This window comes from Equus quagga, chromosome 3 (genome assembly GCF_021613505.1).
Source record: "Equus quagga isolate Etosha38 chromosome 3, UCLA_HA_Equagga_1.0, whole genome shotgun sequence".
NCBI classification, from domain to species: Eukaryota; Metazoa; Chordata; class Mammalia; order Perissodactyla; family Equidae; genus Equus; species Equus quagga.
In genome coordinates this window covers 31,102,754-31,124,653 of record NC_060269.1, presented here as the reverse complement: position 1 = coordinate 31,124,653, position 21,900 = coordinate 31,102,754, and the positions used below count along the sequence as shown (strand labels likewise).

General features: G+C 36.8%; 1 protein-coding gene across 2 annotated transcripts in view; it reads left to right on the top strand.

The window, feature by feature from the left end:
- INPP4B (inositol polyphosphate-4-phosphatase type II B) overlaps positions 1-21,632 on the top strand; it is a 749,608-nt gene extending 727,976 nt beyond the window's left edge. The window contains exon 29 of one of the 2 annotated variants that reach the window (XM_046657053.1): positions 19,156-21,632. In XM_046657053.1, coding sequence (XP_046513009.1) covers positions 19,156-19,288 — 133 coding nt within the window. In that variant the 3' untranslated portion in view covers positions 19,289-21,632. Of the gene's footprint in view, positions 1-17,730; positions 19,103-19,155 lie in introns of those variants that run through there. The other variant, XM_046657054.1, reaches the window with a different exon arrangement.
- Positions 21,633-21,900: the final 268 nt, after the last annotated feature.

Sequence of the window (21,900 nt, the reverse complement as noted above, 5' to 3'; positions counted from 1 at the left end):
TATATATTAAAGTCTTAGGAAAATTCCATCATAAAGAAACTTGACTTTTATTAACCCAGCACTGCACATCCATCAATACTCATGAAACACAATATGGGAAATTTTGTCATAGGAAACTAGGTAGTTTAAGCACTGTAAATTTTGGCCAATAGATAAAATAAAGACATTATGTTTAAAGGAATATTTAATGAAAGTATTCAACATATTCTTGACTGTAGAATTTTTAGAGAATTAATATTATTTTATAAATATGTACCTGTTTATGGAGAAGTAAAGGGAAGAGAGAGAAACCTATGTATTTGTTTTATTTATACTTATATGCAATTGATCTAGTTTATATTTATTAACATAGAAGAACACTAGTTATACTTAACCAATCAGGAAGCAATTTTTGGAGAAATAAATTTTAAATACATAATTCCTAGGGAATAAATAAGCTAGTTTAGTAATAAAAGAGCAACATAATTTCTCTTTAGAAATCATTATACATTTTAATAATTGTCTGCATCCAACCTAATTATCATTATCTCAATTATAAGATTGAATACTTATAATTATTCAAGGTAGACGTATTTGAGCAAAAATTCCAATGTATATTAATGACTTTTGATTGAAAGTATTATAACAAAATGTTATCAGAATTAAATGATTATTTCAGGTAGACTAGGATGAATTATAAAATTGAGTTACTCAGTTCTTTGGTTACATATGATTAAATTAGACATAGAATAGAAAAATAGGAGAAATAAACATCATAAAATATGTGACGAAAGCAAGCAAGCAATATTCTACAAGTAAAATATCATTTGGTTAAAAAGAATCAAACTGTTCAACAGCCTATCAAATTTAGATTTGGAAAGTTTAGAAAAATATTTAGAGAGAGAAATGCAACATGCAATGTTAGTGTATATAAATCATAAGTTCAAAGTATTATTAGAAATAATGATTAAATATTCTTTTCCTGAAATCATTACTGTGGATATAACTTTTATAGACATAATTCTATGCTACATTGTATATTTTTCATTAACCATTAGTAGAGAGATCTTGTAGATTATTTCACTGTCATTTATTCAATAAATAGTTATTAATATTTATAATGACACTAATAATTATAGCTACCATTTATTGAGTACCTAATATATGCTAGGCTTGCTAAGTATACTATACGTGTCTGTGTTTGTGTGTCTGTGTATTTAACTTTCATACTAGCCTACATATAACAATACTATCATCCCCCCTTTAAAGATGATGAAATGAAAAAATTGTGTACCTTGTCCAAGTAACTCAGGTAGCAAGAGGCAAAGCCAGATGCAAACCTAGGATTGTCTGACTCTCCAGTACATAAGCACTATACTGTAAATAGGTACAGAATCACTATACGCTACGTATACTGCTATCTACTGAGAATTTTTTAAAAACTGATAATTTATAGAATTATAGGAATCTATAGGCTAATAATCTGCATTTTGATTTTTAATCAACCATTGACTTTTTATTAATCTTTCTCCAATGGGAAGTATTTTTAGATAATGAGAATGATAGCTAATTCCTGTTTTACTAGAGTGGAATCCGTTAGGATACTATTCTCCAAAACAAAAGGGTAAGTGTCCTGAAAATCTTAGCTTTATATTTCTAGTAAGAATCTCAAGTCACTCCCAGATTAACTTTGGAACCTTATTCATACAAAGTCAGCTCTTCATGATCCCTTAACCAATTTCTTGGCAGCTGGTTTTCAGTGAATTATTTGCTTTTACTTAGAAAAAAAGAATTAAAAGAACAAAAGTCAGTATTTTAGCCATGTGGATTTGGAGCTCAACAACACCATGTGACTAAAAGTTATAAAATCAGCTCATTAAATCAATGGCACTTCACATGGATATGACCCATGGACCTTTTGTTAATTGATTTGTGGTTTGGGGTAATTAGATATGGTATCCAGATTGTCTTCCACATTTCTCGATACTTTATCTTTTAATGAATCTTGCGAATTGTCATTTGTTAATTTGGCCATAAAATTAATTCCTGCCTATTGATATATTCACCCTTCCGGAAAGAAATATATTTAATGCCCACTGCATTACCCACAAAACTCATATTTTAGCCAAGTACAGCTATTGCACTAAGCCTTGAGTATCAATCATAGCTTATATGGTTGGTTTTATGGCTTGTGTTTCTTTATTGTATTTTTTTCCTGCAGAATGTGTCATATGCAATATACATTTCTTAATGTGGTCTCAACTGCTGCTGTTACTTTTTAATCCCATATTTTCTTCTTATCTTTTTGCAGTTTCACATCCAATCCACCAGTCCACTTAAACTTTTCAGTTCCACATCACCAATACTTCCTTGTCAAGCCAGTGATGTCAATAACAATCTTGTTTGTGTTAGATACTGTTTCTCAAACTTGAGTCATGCATTGACCTCTTTAAGAAATAATTATTGCCTGCTTTCCTTTCTGACATAGACTATTTTTAGTATATTGTTACTTATATATGCCCAAACATAAAACTAGGTATAAATTCCCTATGCTTCTAGCTCTTATACAACTATAAAGCCAAAACAAATGTACAAATTACGTAAAACAAAAGCAACAGCACTTGAGTTAGCACAATTCATTGACTGTGACACCATACTGTTTTGCTGAAGTTAAATTGCATGTGACGACAGGTTGGATTGCCTATGTTTTCTGTGCTCTATGATGCAATTCTGCCATGATTTTTTTTTAATGACTGTAAAAACTTTCTGGTAGCATGTACCATTATTTCAGTTTGCTGTCACTTAGCTCCAAAGCTTCATGAGTGCATTAAGCCAATTTCTATTGTTCTCTCACTGCCCATGATGACAGCATCTAAAAGTTGGGACCAATGTTATCATGAACAATGATGCAAGTCTTAATTACGTGTCTGTTGACTGAATTCTGCCATGTCTTTTGCCTTTTACAAGTTCTCTCTGCCACCCTGGTTCTATCTTGTTTGCCTCACACCTTGATTATTTTAATATTCTCCCCACTGGCTTTCTGCTCCCAATCTCTGTGCTTCAATCTACCCTGCATAGTATTTTCAAACTAATTTTATGAAAACCAAAGTATATCATGCAGAATCATGTGATCTTGTAGTGTCATTTTGTTTCGCCCTCATCTTTTTGTTAGACCATGCCCTCTCTGTTTCTCTCTCCCGCTCCTCTTTTCACCATTCTTTCACATAAATACCTGCCCCTACACACTTACACAGAAAACACATAACAAATATAAAAACACCATAAATCCTTGCCGCCGTCTTTTTTCTTTTGATTTCTTTTTTAATACTGTACACTTTTACCTAAATATCCTCTCTCCTTCCCTCCCTTTAAATACTGTTGAGGCAATAGGCATAAACTGGGGCTGTCCCAGGCAAACTGGGTTGTGTGGTCACCCTTAGTCTAAGCCCGTACTGAGAACTCTCTAGATTCAAAACTTGTATTTTATTTATAGCAGTATTACATGTTTTTCTCTAATTATTCAGGGTATGTTGAGCTGTCCTAGGTAGACTATGAGTCCGTGTGTGCAGGTACTATAATCTACATAGTTTCTTGCACAATGCAGAATGTAGAAAAAGTATAATACAAATGTTAAGAGCACAGACTTAGGAGTCGGGAGGAACTGGATTCATATTCTAACTCTACCTCTTATTACCAGCGTAAGCTTGGGTATTCTACCTAACATCTCTAAGTTTTCCCATTTGCAAAAGGGACCTTTGTACCTACTTCACAGTAATGGTGTGAAGGTTAAAGGAGATCATCAGGGTGAAGTGATTGGCATGTGTGAAATAGTCAGTACTCAGTAAATGGTAACTTTTATTATTAACTTTGAGCTTAATTGATGCTTTATGAATGACTGTTATGTGAACTCTCTCATTAATTTTCTTCCTTCCTGGAATTCTCAGTGGTTTGTAAGTTGGAGCAGCAGCAGCCACAGTGACAGATTCAGAGGCTAATTTCACACTACAATTATCTAGAAAAAGGAACCAAAACTCCATAGGGATTGCTGAGGAACAGAGAAATCATAGTGAATCAAAATGCATGGTCTCCAGCTCAGCTCCCTCCCAAATCCCTGGAAGCATTTCCCCACAAGAATGTGCTAGATACCATGGCCTCACAATGTAGAGACCCTGAGGAGTGAGAAGGTGATGTCTTCCTCTCTGTTAGGGGTGGGGCACGAGAGGAGATTCTGTTTCATTGTGTTGGAGCTGAACAATATCATTAATCTAATTGTTCTGCACACAATCCCAGCTCTCCACCCCATGGACTGCTAATGATCCTGGTCCTCCTCTGGAGGCCTCACCTTTGTCATCGGACAAACGAAGGGGTTGAATCAGGAGATCTCTAAGGTTCTCTTCTATCTCTGACAACCTGAGCTGAAGAAAAGCTTTAAGCAATTTAGAGGAAGCCTAAACAAGATAAAAGTAGGAAAAAAAATACCTTTTTTCTAAGTTTTGTGTCTTTATGCCTTACTCAGTTGAACAGAAGACAGTTGATAAAGAATGTGATTTCTAACTGATGTGCAACGAAGCACAAACGAAATGGATAGAAAAAGAACCCTGCCTGCCGGCCTTAGAATTCTCTTGGTTCTACTGGAATGAAATTACTAACACATTTTTTATTTTAATCAAACAAGTTAACTCTAGCATTTACCATGACTGGCTCTGAGTGCTATTTTGTGCTCTCCCCGATAGCCGTCTGTTTGGCGAACAACACAGCCATTTCAAGAATTATTGCAGAAAATTGTTGCAAGTGTCAGAAATGATGGCTCTGTTGGACTCAGCCTGATTATCTGCATCAGTGTGGTTACAAAAGGAGACAAAGAAGAAAAAAAAATGTATCTGAGATAAAATATTCCCTCCTTGGTCTTCCTATTTATAATCACCATCTCTGTGTATAATTACTGTAAGGCAGATTCTCCAAGATGTCGATTCACCTGACTCCCTGTCTTTCATATATGCTCTCTCATTCATTTCCATTTCTTTTACTTTACTCCAGACTTCTATTACTTTTCACCTGATCCACTGCTGTAGTCTCTCAATTGTTTTCTTTTCTCCAATCCCTTACCTTCCAATCTATTTTACACATTGCTCCCAAAGAGTTTTTCCTCAAGGTCGACACCAATCATGTCACTCCTCACTATATACAGAATGATGCTAAAATTCCTTAGCCTGAAATTTAGGGGCCTCTGTCATTTCAGGGTCAATCAACTTTTCCTAGATCATTGCCTCCTCCTTTTTCTTTCTTTCTTTCTTTTCTTTTTTTTTTTTTGGAGGAAGCTTATCCCTGAGCTAACATCTGCTGCCAAACCTCCTCTTTTTGCTGAGGAAGGTTGGCCCTGAGCTAACATCCTTGCCCCTCTTCCTCTACTTTATATGTGGGACGCCTACCACAGCATGGCTTGATGAGCGGTGCATAGGTCCCCACTCGGGATCCAAACTGGTGAACCCTGGGTGGCTGAAGCAGAATGTGTGAACTTAGCGGCTCAGCCTCTAGGCCGGCCCCGCCTCCTCCTTTTTCTTATCACTCTTAGACTGTAGTTAGTTTGGACTACTCAAGGCACAAAGTCAGAATTTAAAAACTAGTTCTTGAATAAATAAGTAAATTAAAAATCCTATTTGAATTTTTTTAACCGCATTTCCCTAATTTATTTCATCACAGATATCTTGGGAAATATTTTTTTCATGGAGTTGAATCCTATTTCCTTAGAAGAGCTAAGAATTATAAATGAAAAGGGGAAATTAATCAAGATCCGTGGTCAATTGACTAGAACTTATTGCGACAATATCAGTTTAAAAGAAGAAAAGAAGTAGCATTAAACAAAAAACGGAAGGAAGTATCCATCTGGTTGTTAGAAAATAGACATCTTTTAAGATCATTTATTAACCCTGAGTAGATATTGACATTCTGAGAAGCCAGGTATAAGGCTTTTCCAGTGACCATGATCAGGGATAGTATGTTGGACACAAAATCTAGTGCCAGATAGTTAAAAGTCATTAATAATATCAGAAATTAAAAAGGAAGCAGAACAGTGCATTCTAGCACAGTCATTTTGGTGGTCATTTTTGTTGATTAAATGCTTCTAATTAGTAGTATTTATGTTTATATGATCATTGGGAGGCTTCAATCCACATACCATATGAAAAAAGAATCAGTTCAGAAGAAATAGACACTGTTTTGAAATTTGTATGTGTAAACTTTTGGGACTTACATGACATTGGGCTTCAAAATTATATGCAAAGATGCTACTCCAAGCACACCATCAGTAGCTTAGATGTTCTAATTTATTGTGACATTAACGGTTAGGTGATCAGAAATTCAATCTTGGCTTTATTTGCTTACTAAACAACTGAGAATATATTGCAAAAAGTTCTCATTGTGTCACACAATGGAGAGAAATGAAGCTTCTAATTAGGGTAAATCTGCATGTTCCCCTCCTCCAGGCACTTACACACCTTTAGGTTCGATTCCATATTCAGATCAATCAGAGAATGCTTTGAGGTTAGTGGACTCTTACTCAGTCAGGACTTTTTGATAAACAAAAGCTCCCTATTTTGTGGGTAGTTCTCAACCCTTAAATATCTATTTTTCTCTGAAAAAGGAAAAGATGGCCAACCATCCCATATTCTTGAATCTTCCCCATTTGCTCTCTCCCCTGTGCCTTCCAGCATGCTTGCCTCATGTATCCTAAAACAGTTTCATCAATCCAGTTGACTCTTTTAGTCTCTGTGCCATCTTTCCTCTTCCTTTCACCATCAAGGCTCTGGACATAGTAATTGAAATAGAATAGAATGCTCTGTCCTGTTCTTCACCACTCATTCATCAGTTGCTTGTAAACTAATTTCTGTTCTTAAAATTCTACTGCAAGTCAAAGGCTACAAGCCACATAATTGTTGAGTCCAGTGACCTTTATTTACTTTGCAACCTCCTTGCTACAGCTGCTGCATTTGACATATTGATTACACCCTCTTTCTTTGAATCTGTGACTGTTTTCTATGTCACTGTCTACTGTCTGCCTCTTTTCTCAATGGCCTTACATTCCCCAGAGTTTTGCCTTCAACTCTCATCTCTGCTTAACGTATACTCTCTAGTTGGGTGACATCATCTAATTAGCCCACTTTTTGCAGGAAACTTCCAAATTTAGGGTATAGAACTATGGTATAGATCCAGTTTAGACCCATCTTTTATTATACATATCTAACTAAAGCCTTGCATCAAACATAACATATTTAAATAGAATGCATTTTCCCCTAAAACTTCAGCATAAGTTTTTACTTTTTCCTCTCCCCGATCTTCCCCTATCTAAACTCTTAACACGTACTCTGCTTTTCAAATCACGTCTGTTTTAGAATCTATAACTTCCTCACCCTTCCCCTTCACTCCAAGTTCCAGCCCTCATCATTTCTTGCCTTGACTCTTATGGTAACCTGCTATTGGGTCTTCATATCTCTTGTTAATTCTATCCCTCCTGCAGTCCCAGCTTAAGCCATCCAACCCACTGCTGCCAGGTGCTGTGCTACAACACAGATAATCACACCACTCTGCTGCCCATGAGTCCTCAGTGTTTGCCCACCCACATCTACAGAATAAGGTCTGCGTTTTTGCCATCAACCACAAACATCTGCAACATAGCCCCATCTCATTTTACAACAATATAGTTCAATTTCTTATTGCAAAATACATGCTTATTTTGGAAAATGCCTAAAATGAATCAGCAACAAAAAAAGAAAATACCCTAATATTTGATTTTCCTGCTTTCATTGATTTCCTTGCTGCCCTATTATTTTAACCAAAGCAGACTATGGGTAATTCCCAAATGCATCTGACATTTTCCTGTTTCCATGCCTTTCCATGTTATTTATATCCTCCCCACCCCAGCTAATTTCTAGCCATTGAAATTCTGTTCAGTTTTCACTGTCCATCACAAAAGTCTATTTCTCTTTGGATCCCTGTAACAGAGAGTAGTGATAATATATGTAAAGCACTTTGAGTTACCCCTTGGAGTTATTCCTCCTTACTGTACTTCATATTTTATATTCAGCCTTTTTCGTAGTTATGTAACCTTTGTTGTTGTTTTTAGCTGTGCACTTATATCCCAGACTAAACTCTAAGATTCTTGAACATATCTCTTTCCCTAGGATTTTCATAAGCCTTTACTTCCAGCAGCTGATAACATAAATTGTAACATCATGCTATTTTCATGGGATGGTGGGAGTAAAGGGAGAATTGGGAAATAGAAATGAGAAAAGATTTGAAGGTGGGAGAAAGAGAGAGACCCTATCCTTCTAGAGAAGATGATGAATATTCTAGCACTTCCAGAGGCAAAACTAAATTGATTCTTTTGGAGGGTCCAATTCAAAGAGTAGGTTGAAGTGAATGTTAGAGAATATACAACGTTGGGAATGGTGGTGTCTGATGTTGAGCTGGTTTATACTCAGTTCCATCTATTTCAGATGCAACAAGGAAAATCAAAAGCAGGATTCTGTCCCTGAAAAGGGTTAACAGGATTAATCTAGCTGACTGTAATACCACACAAATGGCAGTGGTGGGAGGGAATTGAAAACCTGAGAAACCCAAGAGATTGTGGAGCAAGAGGGTATGCTGAACTTCCTCCTTGAGATTCAGGAGCTTCTCTCTCAGTGCTGAGAAGCTGAAATATTTCCACCTCCCTGCAGATGGATAAGCACCACTGCAATTTTTACAAGCTTGGCTCCCTGTGGGCAGCTGGGATGCAACTGGATTTTCATTTCATAAAAACTCTTCCAGAAGTGGTTTTAGAATGGAACTAGAATAGAGCATTGGTTACTTTGTCATGCATCTAGATGGATACATCAGGAGTTAGTGAAACTTAATGGAGGGGCAAGAATGGTGAAGGCAGGAAAACTGTCTGTTAGTACAAGAGCAAGATGTCAGTGGATCACAGTCAGGTTGTAGCAGTGGAGATGGTGGGAAGCGGCTGACTGTTGATGGACGGATGTGCGGTGTAAAGAATGCAGAAGAATCAGGCAGAACTGAGGTGCTTAATCTGAATGTCTGAGTGGGTGAGTGTCATTTCCTGTGATACGAAGGAAGAGAGGAGCTGATCTGGAATGGTGGCAGAGTAGATGGCCTCAAGTTATGATTTGGCCTAGAAACTATGCGGGGGGGGGGGGGGTGAAATTTTTCCTCTACCCTCTTTTGGTTGTCTGGCTGAGCCTGAGAATTAACAGGAGATTAACAGGAGAAAAGCATACAAATTTTATATGTACGTGGAAATCTCCGAAAGGAAATGAAGACCCAAAAAAGTGTAAAACCTAAATCCTTTTATACTAGGCTGAACAAAGAGAGGCAATTGTGGAAAAGTAAGTAAAATATATGGGAGGAGAGGGGAGCTAGAGGAAGATAAGAATTATTTCATCTAGGTCTGTCATATAGAATTCTCTCCACGTTGACTGACTGTCTCTGATAAGAATGTTTCTTTCTTCCTAGTTTAGGAAGGGCATCTTTCACATGAAAGTTTTATCTCCTGCTTTCAGAAAGAAAAGGGGAGGTCAGAGCACCCCTCTTGCACCTGCTGTTTTTCTAGTGCCTTTAGCTCAAAATAATCCTTATGTCAATGGGGCATATTTGGTGGTGACATATTCTGCCACCCTTCGTTACCTTAAAATGTCTCTTAGGCATCCAAGTGAAGATGCAATATATGTCTGTAATTCAGAGAAGAGGCCTAAACTGGCGAGAAAAATTTAAGATTCATCAGCATAAAATAATATTAAAGTCATGGGACTGGTTGAAATCATCTAGAGAAAGTATGTAAAGTACAGGAAGGTAAAGTGTGCCGTCCTAAATCCTAGGGCACTTCAACGTTATAGAGAACAAGAGGAAAAAGAGCTAGAATTAAGCAACTGCACATCTGGTCAAGGTACCCACTGTCTGCACAAGAAATGAGATTTAGCAAGGGGAGAGAAAGACAGCAATTTTTAATTTGCTTATTTTTACTCCTGAGGACGTGGTAAGTGCCTTTACATAATCTCACAATAATCCTATTGGATAGATGTAAACATTCTCCCTTTTAAAGGGAAAAAGTTGAAAGTTAACTGAATAGATAATAGGGAGCCGAGCTGATTTTTCTTTTCTGTTACACATGTCCAAATATTTATTCACTGTTACTGATACCTGCTACATTTCCCAGGCTACTTTCAGAATAACATAGGCTATAACCTACTGGTATAAATGGACTTTTATTTTTATTTGAGAGCTTAAGAGCAGCCCGTGGAGTCAGGCTGCCTGCTCTGCCAGGTTCCCAGCTCCAACAGGGAAGCTGGCTGGCGATGGATTTACCTCTGTCTGGTGCTTATCAAGAATGGAATCAGAAGTCTTCTATTTTTGCACGTTAGTTTCCTCTTGACTAGGGGATAAAAGTTATCCCAAACTCCAGGAGAGTGACAAGCTAGAGCAGTGAGACAATGGTTGTTGATATTTTTAAGAACATTAGCAACAAATACACTTACAGATCGTTTTCGTGACTAGTCTCCTTTCTTCTGTCTGACTGCTACTTTGCTGCAATTAAAACTGAGTCATCTTGTTGGAGCTCCTCTACAAAGAAAAGCTGATTACATTGCTTGGGAAACAGAACATGAGGTATAGGTGTATATTTACATCTGTGTACTTATTTCTTTGTAGAATTTCCGTATTTATCTACCCACTAACTCACATTCATAAGATGTAATGTGTTTTTGTTCTTTGTTTCGTTTCTTTTTAAAACTTTATTTAAACAAGCCTCATTCTACTTTTCAGCTTCTATCTAGCCAGGCTGATGGAAAGTCAGTCTCTATTATTTTGAACTCTCCTCTTGCCCCAGGTCTCATCTTGCACTGAAACTTGTAGAAAGCTTGTCTGTTTCAGTCATCAGCCACTGATGTCTCCATTTCCTATTCATTATGGTACCTTGAAGCCCTTTCATTTCATCGCATCCAACCTAATCTCGAGACATGGCAATCTTTGGTGAAGCTGACCAGTGACTGATGATCAGCCTCCTTAGATGCATATTGTAGCCCTTCTCTGTGGGTGGTCCTCCCTCAGCAGGCGCCGACTCAGAACACTGCACAAAGCTTTACTCTCCTGGCACTGACCTTTGTCCGTCTGTCCTCTCCCCAGTCACTCTCTCTCTCTCTGTCTCTCTCTCTCTCTCTCTGTCATTTTCCTTCTCCCTTTCTCTCTTTTTTCTCTCTCAACCCTCAAAGATTCTTTTCCCCCTCAATAGACACCTCACATTTTCTCTCTCATGAGATTAAAGAAGGGCAAATCTATTTAGTTCAGGCGACTCTTGCTTTCAGCACTGTTGAAATCCCTAGGGCACATGCTTTATACTACAGCCAAAACTATGAGAGAGCAAAACACAAATTATCTCCAAAATTATTTTACCACTGTCTTATGTACATTTACATAAAGCGATCACATCGCACATTAGCCTTCTTTTGTCCAAACAAAATGAACCTTCAGCACTTGCTCAAAAGCTTTTTTCTTCAGTCCTTTAATCATTTATGATATTTCTTTCTGGACCTCATTCAAATATTCTCCTTTCTGAAATTCAAAGATCAAAACTGGAATCAGTTCTCTGATAATGATCTGATGGAAGCAATTATAGTTTCAACTTATTGTGTATCTCTCTCTCCTTTCTTTTTTCCTTTTTAAACATTTTTTATCAGACACATTTAGGTTTGATACCAGGCTTCTTTGCTGTCTTTTCTTGAGTTGTTTTTCTGGGCATATGTACTTGCTCTTCAAAGCAACGGTTAGATACTATTTGAAAGTGTCACTCCTGGAGCCTTGCCTTTTTTGACAAGAAGATATTCCTATTTTCTAGATAACTTTTTAAAACTAAAAAAGTCAAATGGGAAGAAGCATGTAGAAAGTGATACCAGGGAGAAATTAAATTAAAACAGTTAAATATGTCAGGGTTTTTTGTTGTTTTTAATTCAGAAAATAGAATATGCAAATAGATAAGAATGAGCAGGAACAACTTTAGAGACCAAATACAGTGTCAACATACTTTGGGTTCTTCCACCTTTGCACGCTGCGCCAACTATTTCTTACTGAACTGTCATCTATTCTTTTCGTAGAAAAAATATGCATCTCTAGAGTACTGCAGGTGTGTTTTAATAGAACCAAAGAATCCCAGGAATGTAGAGATGAAAGTAATTTTAGAGGCCACTTAATCTAATCTAACAACTGACAAGAATCATACCTGCCAGTTTCCAAGAGGTGACAGGATCCCAATAGTAAAAGGAAAGGAATATGGTTTTTCCACTAGGCAGACAGGGATAAAAATGCCCTCTCTGCTACTTGAGCAGGTTTTGTATCCCTTTTGAGCTTGTGGAGATAACATCAGCCAGTTTGATCTTTTGTAAGGAATTAATAAGATAATATCTACAAAGCAGCTATCACATGATAGGCTATGATACATAGATCTCTTTCTTTGCTTCAGATAGTTCCATTGCTTTCCACGGTAGCCCAGACTTTACACTACAGAACCTTTGATTATCTGAAATCGACAACTATTTAATCTTAAATTTTCCTCTTTTCCAAGCCAGTGGAATTCTCATTCTCACTGTCTTCAGTCTTTTCTGATATGCCAGGTTCCCAAGTCTGCTGTCGTCTTCCAGGTTAGCAGGCCCTGCTCTCTCTGCTTCACGGTAGCCCTCCCCTTAGCATGCCATGTCCAGAAATTCATGCAGTGCCCTATGGGGTGGCCTCAAGCTTCCTCTGAGGGTGTATTTTGGTTAATACAACTCTTTCTTTTATAGCAAACTTGTCCAGGATCATTAGAAACACTCTATGACCCAGACACTTAAAGCAGTGACAGTGTCTTATGTCTTCCAAGTAATTCATTTAGGGGCTTTTCTTGTGGTTGACATATTTTGAATTAGATTCTGAAATCTATTTAGAATAAAAAAGGCATTTTAAATGTGGCTGGTGATCCAGTGGCCATAAGGGCTAATTTTGCTTCTAGGCCACTGGAAATTACCCCACCCTTGATATGCTTTTATTAGAATTTCCCCTACACTTGAATGGTTGCACAGTTTTTAAAAAGTTTTGGAAATCTACTTTTAATAATCTAACTATATATTGAACTTTTGGAAAGTTTTGGTAGATAATTGTCATCTAAGAGTATTTTGACTTGTTAAATTTCACGGACGTTGATCTAAGCTGAAAACAAAATTCTACTTTATTTCACCAGATTATCATATAAGCAAAGTTTGAACCAGGGAAACTACATTCTCAGGATCCTTTCCTTTCAACTTGCTGTTGTAGAAGCACTGAGAAGTCTGCTAAATTTATTTCCTCATCTATAAAACGTGTACATTCAACTTGAAGGTTTTTTAAAGGCACTTTTACATCTGAGAATCTATGATTCTGTTTTTTGTACCACTCTCAAAGCTCTTATTGATGCCAGACTTACATTATATTCATTTTTAGCCAGATCTGCCAGTTTAACATCTGATACAATTCAGCAGTCTAGGGTCTGAAACATGGTGCTCTATAAAGATCGATTCATCAGATGAATGTAGAGTCAAATAAAGCTCTGTAAGATATTGGCTTTAAACTCTGGGCTCATAATTTCAAGGTGGTATGCCCATAGCTCTGAACTTGGATGTAATTAACTGCAAAATGCTCTCATTTTAGCATGGGAAATCAGCTTGCTGGTCAAAAGGAAAGATTTTTCAATTCAATTTTAATTGGTAATTTTCCTTTGGGGGACCTTGAAGAGCTATAGTAGTTAAAGGAATGAAATATCAAAACTATTAATGAATAATTACCCAGCAGGGGGAGATACGAGGACTCTAACTTTTATTATTAGAGTCTGAATGATTGGAGAGGATGCCTGCAGTGGGGGACTTGTGATCTAGGATACAGCAGTAGTCACTGACTGAAAAGAGAGGGAAATAAGCAAATATCATCAAGTCACGCACATTGGGTCTTAGTTACGCAAGGTCTCCTTATGTAGGCAGTGATGTGCTTAAAAGTGAGACATTTACTTTTACTTGTTCCTATTTTAAGTGATTGCTTTGATAGGTCTTTGAAGAAAAAAATTATTTTCTATCCTTCAGATTCAGTAACTTCCTTTAAATGTCTGATCATGTCATATATTCAGTGGAGACAATATTGTTACTTGCTTCCATGGTGATCTACAGTGAGCAATGGCTGAGACTAATGACATTGGATTGTCAGGGGCTCTTCCAAGGCGGCCACTAATTAATTATTTGTCATAATCTCCCTGTGAGGAAATTACTAATCTTATTACTTAATTGATCCTTTGCAGTTTGCACTTGCAGAGTGCATAAAAATTCATCTGCGGCCGTGAAGAAATGACCATTCGTGCTATTCTTAGCAGGAAGCAAGGAAGCGGCCCTGAGAGCACCTGTGTTCACTCCGTGACACGGACATGGGCCTCAAGCTTTAAGTTCTGTGACAGCCTCATAGGCCATGTTGCTTTCAATTCCAGCTGAATAATAGAATGATTATATGTGAGGCATTTTAATGTATTTTTCTAATCTCCAGAGATTGAAGTTAGTAAACAGTGAACTAACTCAATTATAAAACTGCCCCTCCAAAAAAAGAAAAAGGCAACATTTTAATTTAGTAATTTTCGCTTGGAAGGCACATACGACAAGCAGACTGGAAATTGCTAAATGTGCTCTGGCAGCTGTAGAAAAAAAGTCATCTGATATAAATTAGTCCCCTATGTTTGGAGTAGGGATTGTTATAAGTTTCCTTTCAAGTTACTTTTTGGCCAGTCGTCTACTCCTCGGTCAGAGCCTGACTGTGTGGCCCTGCTGGGAAAGAGAGAGCATTTCTGTACTATTATATTGACAGATTGTAGCTAATACTTAACCTAAAATTGTAATCAGAATGTAATATTTATATTATGATCGATGATAGATAGATACATGGTAGGTAGAAAGATAGATAGATAAAGACTGTGCTTCTCTCCTAACAGGGAACACTGGAGAGGAACCATGTTTCCAACAAAGTTGTTAAGATTTGCTACAGGTAATCTTCACCTTAATCCTGGACAGGAGGCAGTGTTAGTGAGGATGACATTAGTGATAGCAGTCATGACAATAGCTAACATTTATTCAGGTCTTATTTTATACCTGGTACTGTGCTAAGTTTTTTGTATATATCATTTTATTTAATCCTTTTAACAATGCATATGGAGACATTTTAATAGAAAGACATTTAGTATTTGCTAAAGTTTATGCAACTAATAGGTGCTTGAAGCTGAGGAAGGAACAAGCTAAGCGTTACTTCAGGGCTTCTATCTTTACTTTGTGCATCTGAAAGTCCAAGGGGACCCTAACGTCACCTGCCAGCCTCCCTGACATGCCTGCACACATGTTTTGTGACTGAACCCCCTCCACAGCTGTCTGTGTATGGAATGAACTTCTTTGAACTTCTTTGAAAAGTGTTTTTTCCTCATTCTCAGGATTGTTCAAGCATGAAATAGACCAGTTATTTTCAACTATTCTTTTCAACCAGACCACACCATGGTTGATTTGGTGCTTTAAACTAGTTCGGTTTGCTCTGTGATCTGTTTGAAATAATTATGACTATTGTTTGTCCAAATGTTGTCACTGGGGTGGTGCGCAAGCAAATTCTTCTGCACAGACCTGAACAGATAATATCGATAAAAGCAAACTGCTCTGATCAGCCCTCTGTCCTTCCAACAGCGCCCCACCGGCATGCCCGCTGTTGAGCACCATTGGGCTAGAGGAGTGGTTCACAGCCTTGTTTGATTATATGTCCCTACTTGTTAGAAAGGTTCTAGCTACACTACCAAGATGTGCATAGTTATTAACACACAAATAATAGAATAATAATAACCATTATTGAATGCTTACGATATGACAGGCTCTGTCTTAAAAACTTTATAAGTGTTGGCTTACATGTGATACTTCATAGCAGCTGTAAGAAGTAGGTCTTATTTTTATTAACACCATTTTACAGATAAGGAAATTGAGACATGAAATGTTAAATAATTTTCCCTGGACCACTTAACCAGCAGATGACTGAACCACGCTTGGACCCAGGTGGTCTGACTCCAGAGTCCATGCTTTTATTGACTATCCCACAGCTGCCTCTCTGTGTGTTACTCTACTAGCATAGAATATGCTTTATAGAATATAAGAAAAATAGAAATTTTAAAAGAATGAAATGAACATTGGTAATAACTGTACAAACAAATAAAATATTTCTCTGGGATGAGCAATGTAGGAATTTCAAGCAACCTGAGAAGCCAATTCAAGAAATAATATAGGACAAGGAAGCTTTTCTTAGTCTCGTTCAAAGGTATCAATACCTTAAAATCTACTGTATATTTCCCACCTAATGTGCAGTAGAAAGTTCTTGTTCAATTGACAATGGGAATTATGCCAGTCTAAAATAAGCCTCCATTTTGCTCAATAAACCATTTGTTTTCCAGGTAAGCTTCTATTTCACTTTGTCATTTGATCCGTAGTTCTTAGGTCTTACCAAAAAATAAGGGAGCACCGGAGCACAGCACAGAGTGATTGATTTGGTGTTTTCAATGAAGTCAGATTGCTGTTTGAAATCGTTATGACTGCCGCTTGTCCAAATGTGGCCACTGATGTGGTCAAGACCTGGTCAGAAATTTCTGTATAAGGGTTTTCAGGAGCTGCAACTGGTTGAAGGAGACCCAGCAAGCTAAGATGCCTGTTTAGAAGCTGCCTTTGCATGGCACTTCATAAGACTGAGCAACAACCAGTTTTCTGCCTCAACACCTGGAGGATGTGACAGAGATCAAACTACCCCTTGACAACTGCATGTGATTGAAATTCGAATACTCTGAATAATGATGAAATATACCACAGAAAAGAATTTTTATTTTCAACATATATCATTATGGCATGTTTCAGATTTGCTATAATTGGAGCTGCTTTTAAGCCCAGTTACAAATGCCCATTTTTTACTTACACAGAAAATACACCACCTGGGAATTTACAATCTTTTGTTTTCCAAAGTGTCGTTCTGCAAATATGGATCTCTTTTAAGATCAGGAGTCCATAGGAGATAGATTTGGCCTCATCTAAGTAAAATGAGCAAGAGAAAACATAATTTATGAGCTGTGTTAACAGAAGGGCACCGAGTTGGGTTTTGTTAAACTAATCTTATGGCTGGCAAGGATGACATGTCAGATGTTTCGTTCATTTTAAATACCAGACCACTTCCATAAATCATTTTTATAATGTTAAGTGCATTATATAGGTACAATACCAAGAGACATGTATTTAAATGTGCCAGACAGATCCATTTGCTTCACTACATACTGTGTATCTCATTTCATTTTCCAAAGATGCATTTATCAGATTATTTTTTATGGGCTGACCCGTATTTTAGTCTTATTCATGTGGTCTTGTTTATTGGTGCTCTCATGCTTATTTGATTCTCCATTGCACATACAGATTCAACCCATGTGAATATCATCATAATGTTCTCTAAGGAATCTCCTTTTTTAATACATTTGCCAATGTTATACAGTCAGAAAAAAGTATACGGGATGCATTTGGGGCTGTTTAGCATAAAAACTTCATCTGAAACAGCTGTATTGTATGAGACAGTATGTTGTATTTCCGAATATTTAAGGTTGAGTTTCTTTACTGTATGAATGCTATACTATTTTCTTTTCTCCCCTAAATCCGCCCTGTTTAACAGCAGACAAACCCAGGGAGCACTGAATGAATCCGATGATCCTGAAACAGGCTGTCTAACTGATAACAAGCCAACTTCTCGACACTTCTATCCTGTCGCCTTGCTGCTTGTCAGCTCACACCTGCTAGTTGTGTGGCTTATTTTAAGTCTTGCATTACTGTTAGCCAAATATCAATAAGTTTTACGTTGTATTCCTTTCTTTTCTACAAATGACAATGGACTTTAAATTATGGGGACGATGCTGTAATATTTCTACATTTTCAGATTCACAGAATTTAAAAACAAAACCAGTGTTTGAACTGTAAGTGTTTTCTTTGTTTTTCCTAAAATCTAAAAAGAGAAGTACTATGCATTAAGTGAATTATTTTGCTCTTTTGTTCATGGAAAAGTGTTTCCCACTGTTAACCAGCTCGAGAAGAATTTTTAAACTACTGTCTTTGGAATAAGACAAAGACAGAATCCTGAAAGCTTGAAGTTCTGCACCTCCTGTTCCTCTTCCCATTAAAGTTATTAAAGAAATTCAGATTGAATTTGCACAACACATTGAAACCCTGAGACAAGTCCTAGAGATGTGGGAGGTTCCAGACTTTGTTTCCACTGTGCTAATGTCACTGTTTCCATCAGCTGATAGAACCTTCTGTTTGAGTTCTTAACCTGTTAGTTATGTTATTTCCTTGCCGCAATTAACCCTTTTCTGTCAAGAAACTTTATGGAGAGAATGGCTATTTATGTTTTGTAATTAAATTAACCTGTTTGGAACTATTGTTTGGTTGATTTGGCTTTCAGAGTACTTTTCTATTCTTTTTAACAAGGTCTTGTTTGTGTCTTGAGGCACCGTTTTCCGCACCTGTGACTTTTGTACTTTCCGTGCACAAGCATTCTTCCTCCATAAAGCTGAGGCTTGGACCAGGATGTCCAGAAAGCCATTTTTTTCTCTTTGTTGCACAGCTAAAGTAATTAAGTAAAATAGAAATGAAACTTTCCTTTAAAAATCTATAGGGCCAGACTTAATCAATTAAATGCCTTATTCCTAGAACCTGCATCCTTAGGGCTACATATAGATTTTAATGTGTTTTAAAGAGACTGAGAAATTAATTTGTGAAAAAGATAGAAGAAGGCAGATATATTTATGAAATTAAAGTGAAGCTGTATTGTGGAGCAAAGTATATTTAAAGAGTTTATTAAACCTTAAATATCTGTTAAGAGCAAAGAGACTTTAATCATCTCTTTCCGTGGGCAATAATGGTATTGGGCCTGGCCTAGGATTTAATTTTGTAAGATGTATCATCATTTGTGAAAAAAAAAAAAATGTAGAGTTGAATCTTTGTTATTTTTACTTGGACTGTTGCTGCAACTCTGCATTGAACAAATAAAGCATATTTCTTTATTCTGTGTTTCATGAAGTTGTACTTTTTCCCCTTTCACCAGAGAAGGATGCCGCATAGAGAATGTACTGAAGAATATCAAATGCAGAAAGTATGCTTTCAACATGCTACAGCTGATGGCTTTCCCCAAGTACTACAGACCTCCAGAGGGGACTTACGGAAAAGCTGACACCTAAGTTTACCAACATGTAAATAAACAGGAACACAAATACGCTCCAGTTGGATAATCTCCACCTTTTTATTTTTTTTTACTGTCATAAATTTGTGGAGGGAGGTGATCAGGAATGTGTGCCCCAATCTAGAAATTACTGAATTAGTTATCAGTATATTTTTCTGAAAGAAACCCATTTAAAATAATTCTAAAATAATACTGTGTTTCTAGTTCTAAGCTTCTCTGTATGGACCCCCGCTGGTTGAGATCAGCTCAGAAAGTGTAAATTTCATTCATTAAGTATTTTAAGGAAAGACATCCTGAGAAAACACAGGTTGCTACAAGAGGACTAGAGGTGATTCAGAGAGTGACACTCTCCCTCCGAAATGAAGATAGGAGAGTGTAAAGGGCAGAGAGACTTGGAGATATTATTTCACAGCCTTTCTCACACATAACCTTAGAGCCCATCTGTGGGATTTAAAAAGTATTTTTCTAGTGGACTGAAATTAGGTAGAGTTAACTCATGATCTTGACTATGGAACGATTTACAAGTGTGCTTGTAAAGACTTGTGTCATCCAACAGAGGTGTAACTTCTCCTCCTAAACAGGCAGATGAACAGTAAAGTTACTTTTCAAAAACATGGTATCTTTTCAAAACTCTGACTTGGGTTGTATGGCCCAGTTGTAGAAGTGGCAATAGAAAAAGTTGAATGGTATAATAGGCAAAACATTGCGAGGGACTGAAACTGCAAGGAAATTAAAGATGATCAGCCTGTTGATGCCCAGGATAAAAATTCTATCAGTCTGAACTTTATGTAGTCAAGTTCATGAAAGTCAGTAAAATAGCTTTGAGATGTTTTCTATCAGTCATCTTGGCACAGAATATAGAGAGTGTAAGTATGCATTGTCTGGTGTAGATTAGTGTATGTGAAGAAACATTTTAAAACATGTGCAACCACAACTAATGATAAACCAAAACAGTTACTTCTGTTAACCTGAATTTCCAGTTTGTCCTTACTCAATAAAATAACCCCATAAGCTTTCTAAAATTCCAGATTAGAGGTTAACTTAGGCATCATCTTGTATAACACCATTATAAATGGGTAAATAAGGCACAAAGGAAAATATGCCCCTAACCTCCCAGCGAGATAATTTTAGAATTGTGGTTACAATCTCTTCTTACCTTCCCTGTCTGTGGCTTGACTCTTCTCCATATTGCCATGCTAAATATACATGAAAATTAGGGGAGAATGCTAGTTAATTAGATAGAAATTGGCATTTATTGCTGGAATTGAAGCTTAGAGTACAAAGGTGTGAACAAATGAAATTTATTTTCTCAAAATTTTAAGAATTTACTCTTTCTTCTTTCTCATTAGAGGAGCATGCCATCTAGAGCATAATTTTCCTTGGAAATGCCAGAGGCTTATTTCATAGACATCCCTTACCTATGGCCACGTTCAACAGATGATATTATGGGGCTTTCCATAGCTAATATGATAGCTCCTTGACTAAGATGCCTTTTGAAATTAGGGTTCCAAACAGATCTCTAGGCTTGTGTTGGGTGTTTCAAATTATTACAAATTTTAGATAACCCTTTGGGGCTTTTAATACTAAAATTATCAATCTATTATTTCAGCAAATGACTTGTGGGCATTATACTCAAGGCAATTGCCAAACAATTTACAACCTTTTTAATAAAAAGATGCTGTGTATTGTGGATCTACTTATGGACAAAGTTATCTTAGTGTTCTCCTTTATACCTCATTCTCCATTTCAATGATTAAATATAATCTTTGAATTGTTCAATTTCATTTGAAAATGGTAGGATTTGTGGTTATTTTCGTTATCCCATTGGATTTAAGGTAAAGAGGCTGGGATGACACAGGTTTTCTTGAATAACTATGAAGCCTCGTTCAGTATATCAAATGGTAATCTGAGTTCCAAGAGACCTTAAGTGATTTATCATCCTGCAAATACTCTTATAAACAATAATTTTTATTTGTATTTTTAGAAATGAAAGCTCTTGACTTAAATATGGAAAAAATATTTATTAACTAAAAAGCTAACGATAACGTTTTCTATTTTTGGAAGACATTTCAAAGCCTTTTTTCTTTTTTAGTAAGTGCTAATATAAACGTCCAATAGAATAGAACTTACTCTAATACAAATGCATACAAGTTTTTATTTATTATTGACATAGTCATCTGCATTTCCCTATAGGAAGCCTCTATTTGTGCATGCTTTTAAAAGTGGATTTCATCAGGGCCAGCCCAGTGGTACGGTGGTTAAATTGATGTGCTCTGCTTCGGAGGCCCAGGGTTTGCAGGTCCAGATCCTGAGCACAGACGTTGCACCGCTCGTCAAGCCACACTGTGGAGGCATCCCACATGAAATAGAAGAAGAGTGGCATAGATCTTAGCTCAGTGACAATCTTCCTCAAGCAGAAAGAGGGAGATTGGCAACAGATGTGAGCTCAGGGTCAATCTTCCTCACACACAAAAAATAAATAAATAAAAAATAAAAGTGGATTTCATTAAGAAAATTTCTGTTTCATATCAGCAATATTGCTCCTTTCCTGAGAGATGTTCCAAGTATCCTTAGAAAGCATCCTCACTATTTCTTAAGTTGTTAAGGCTT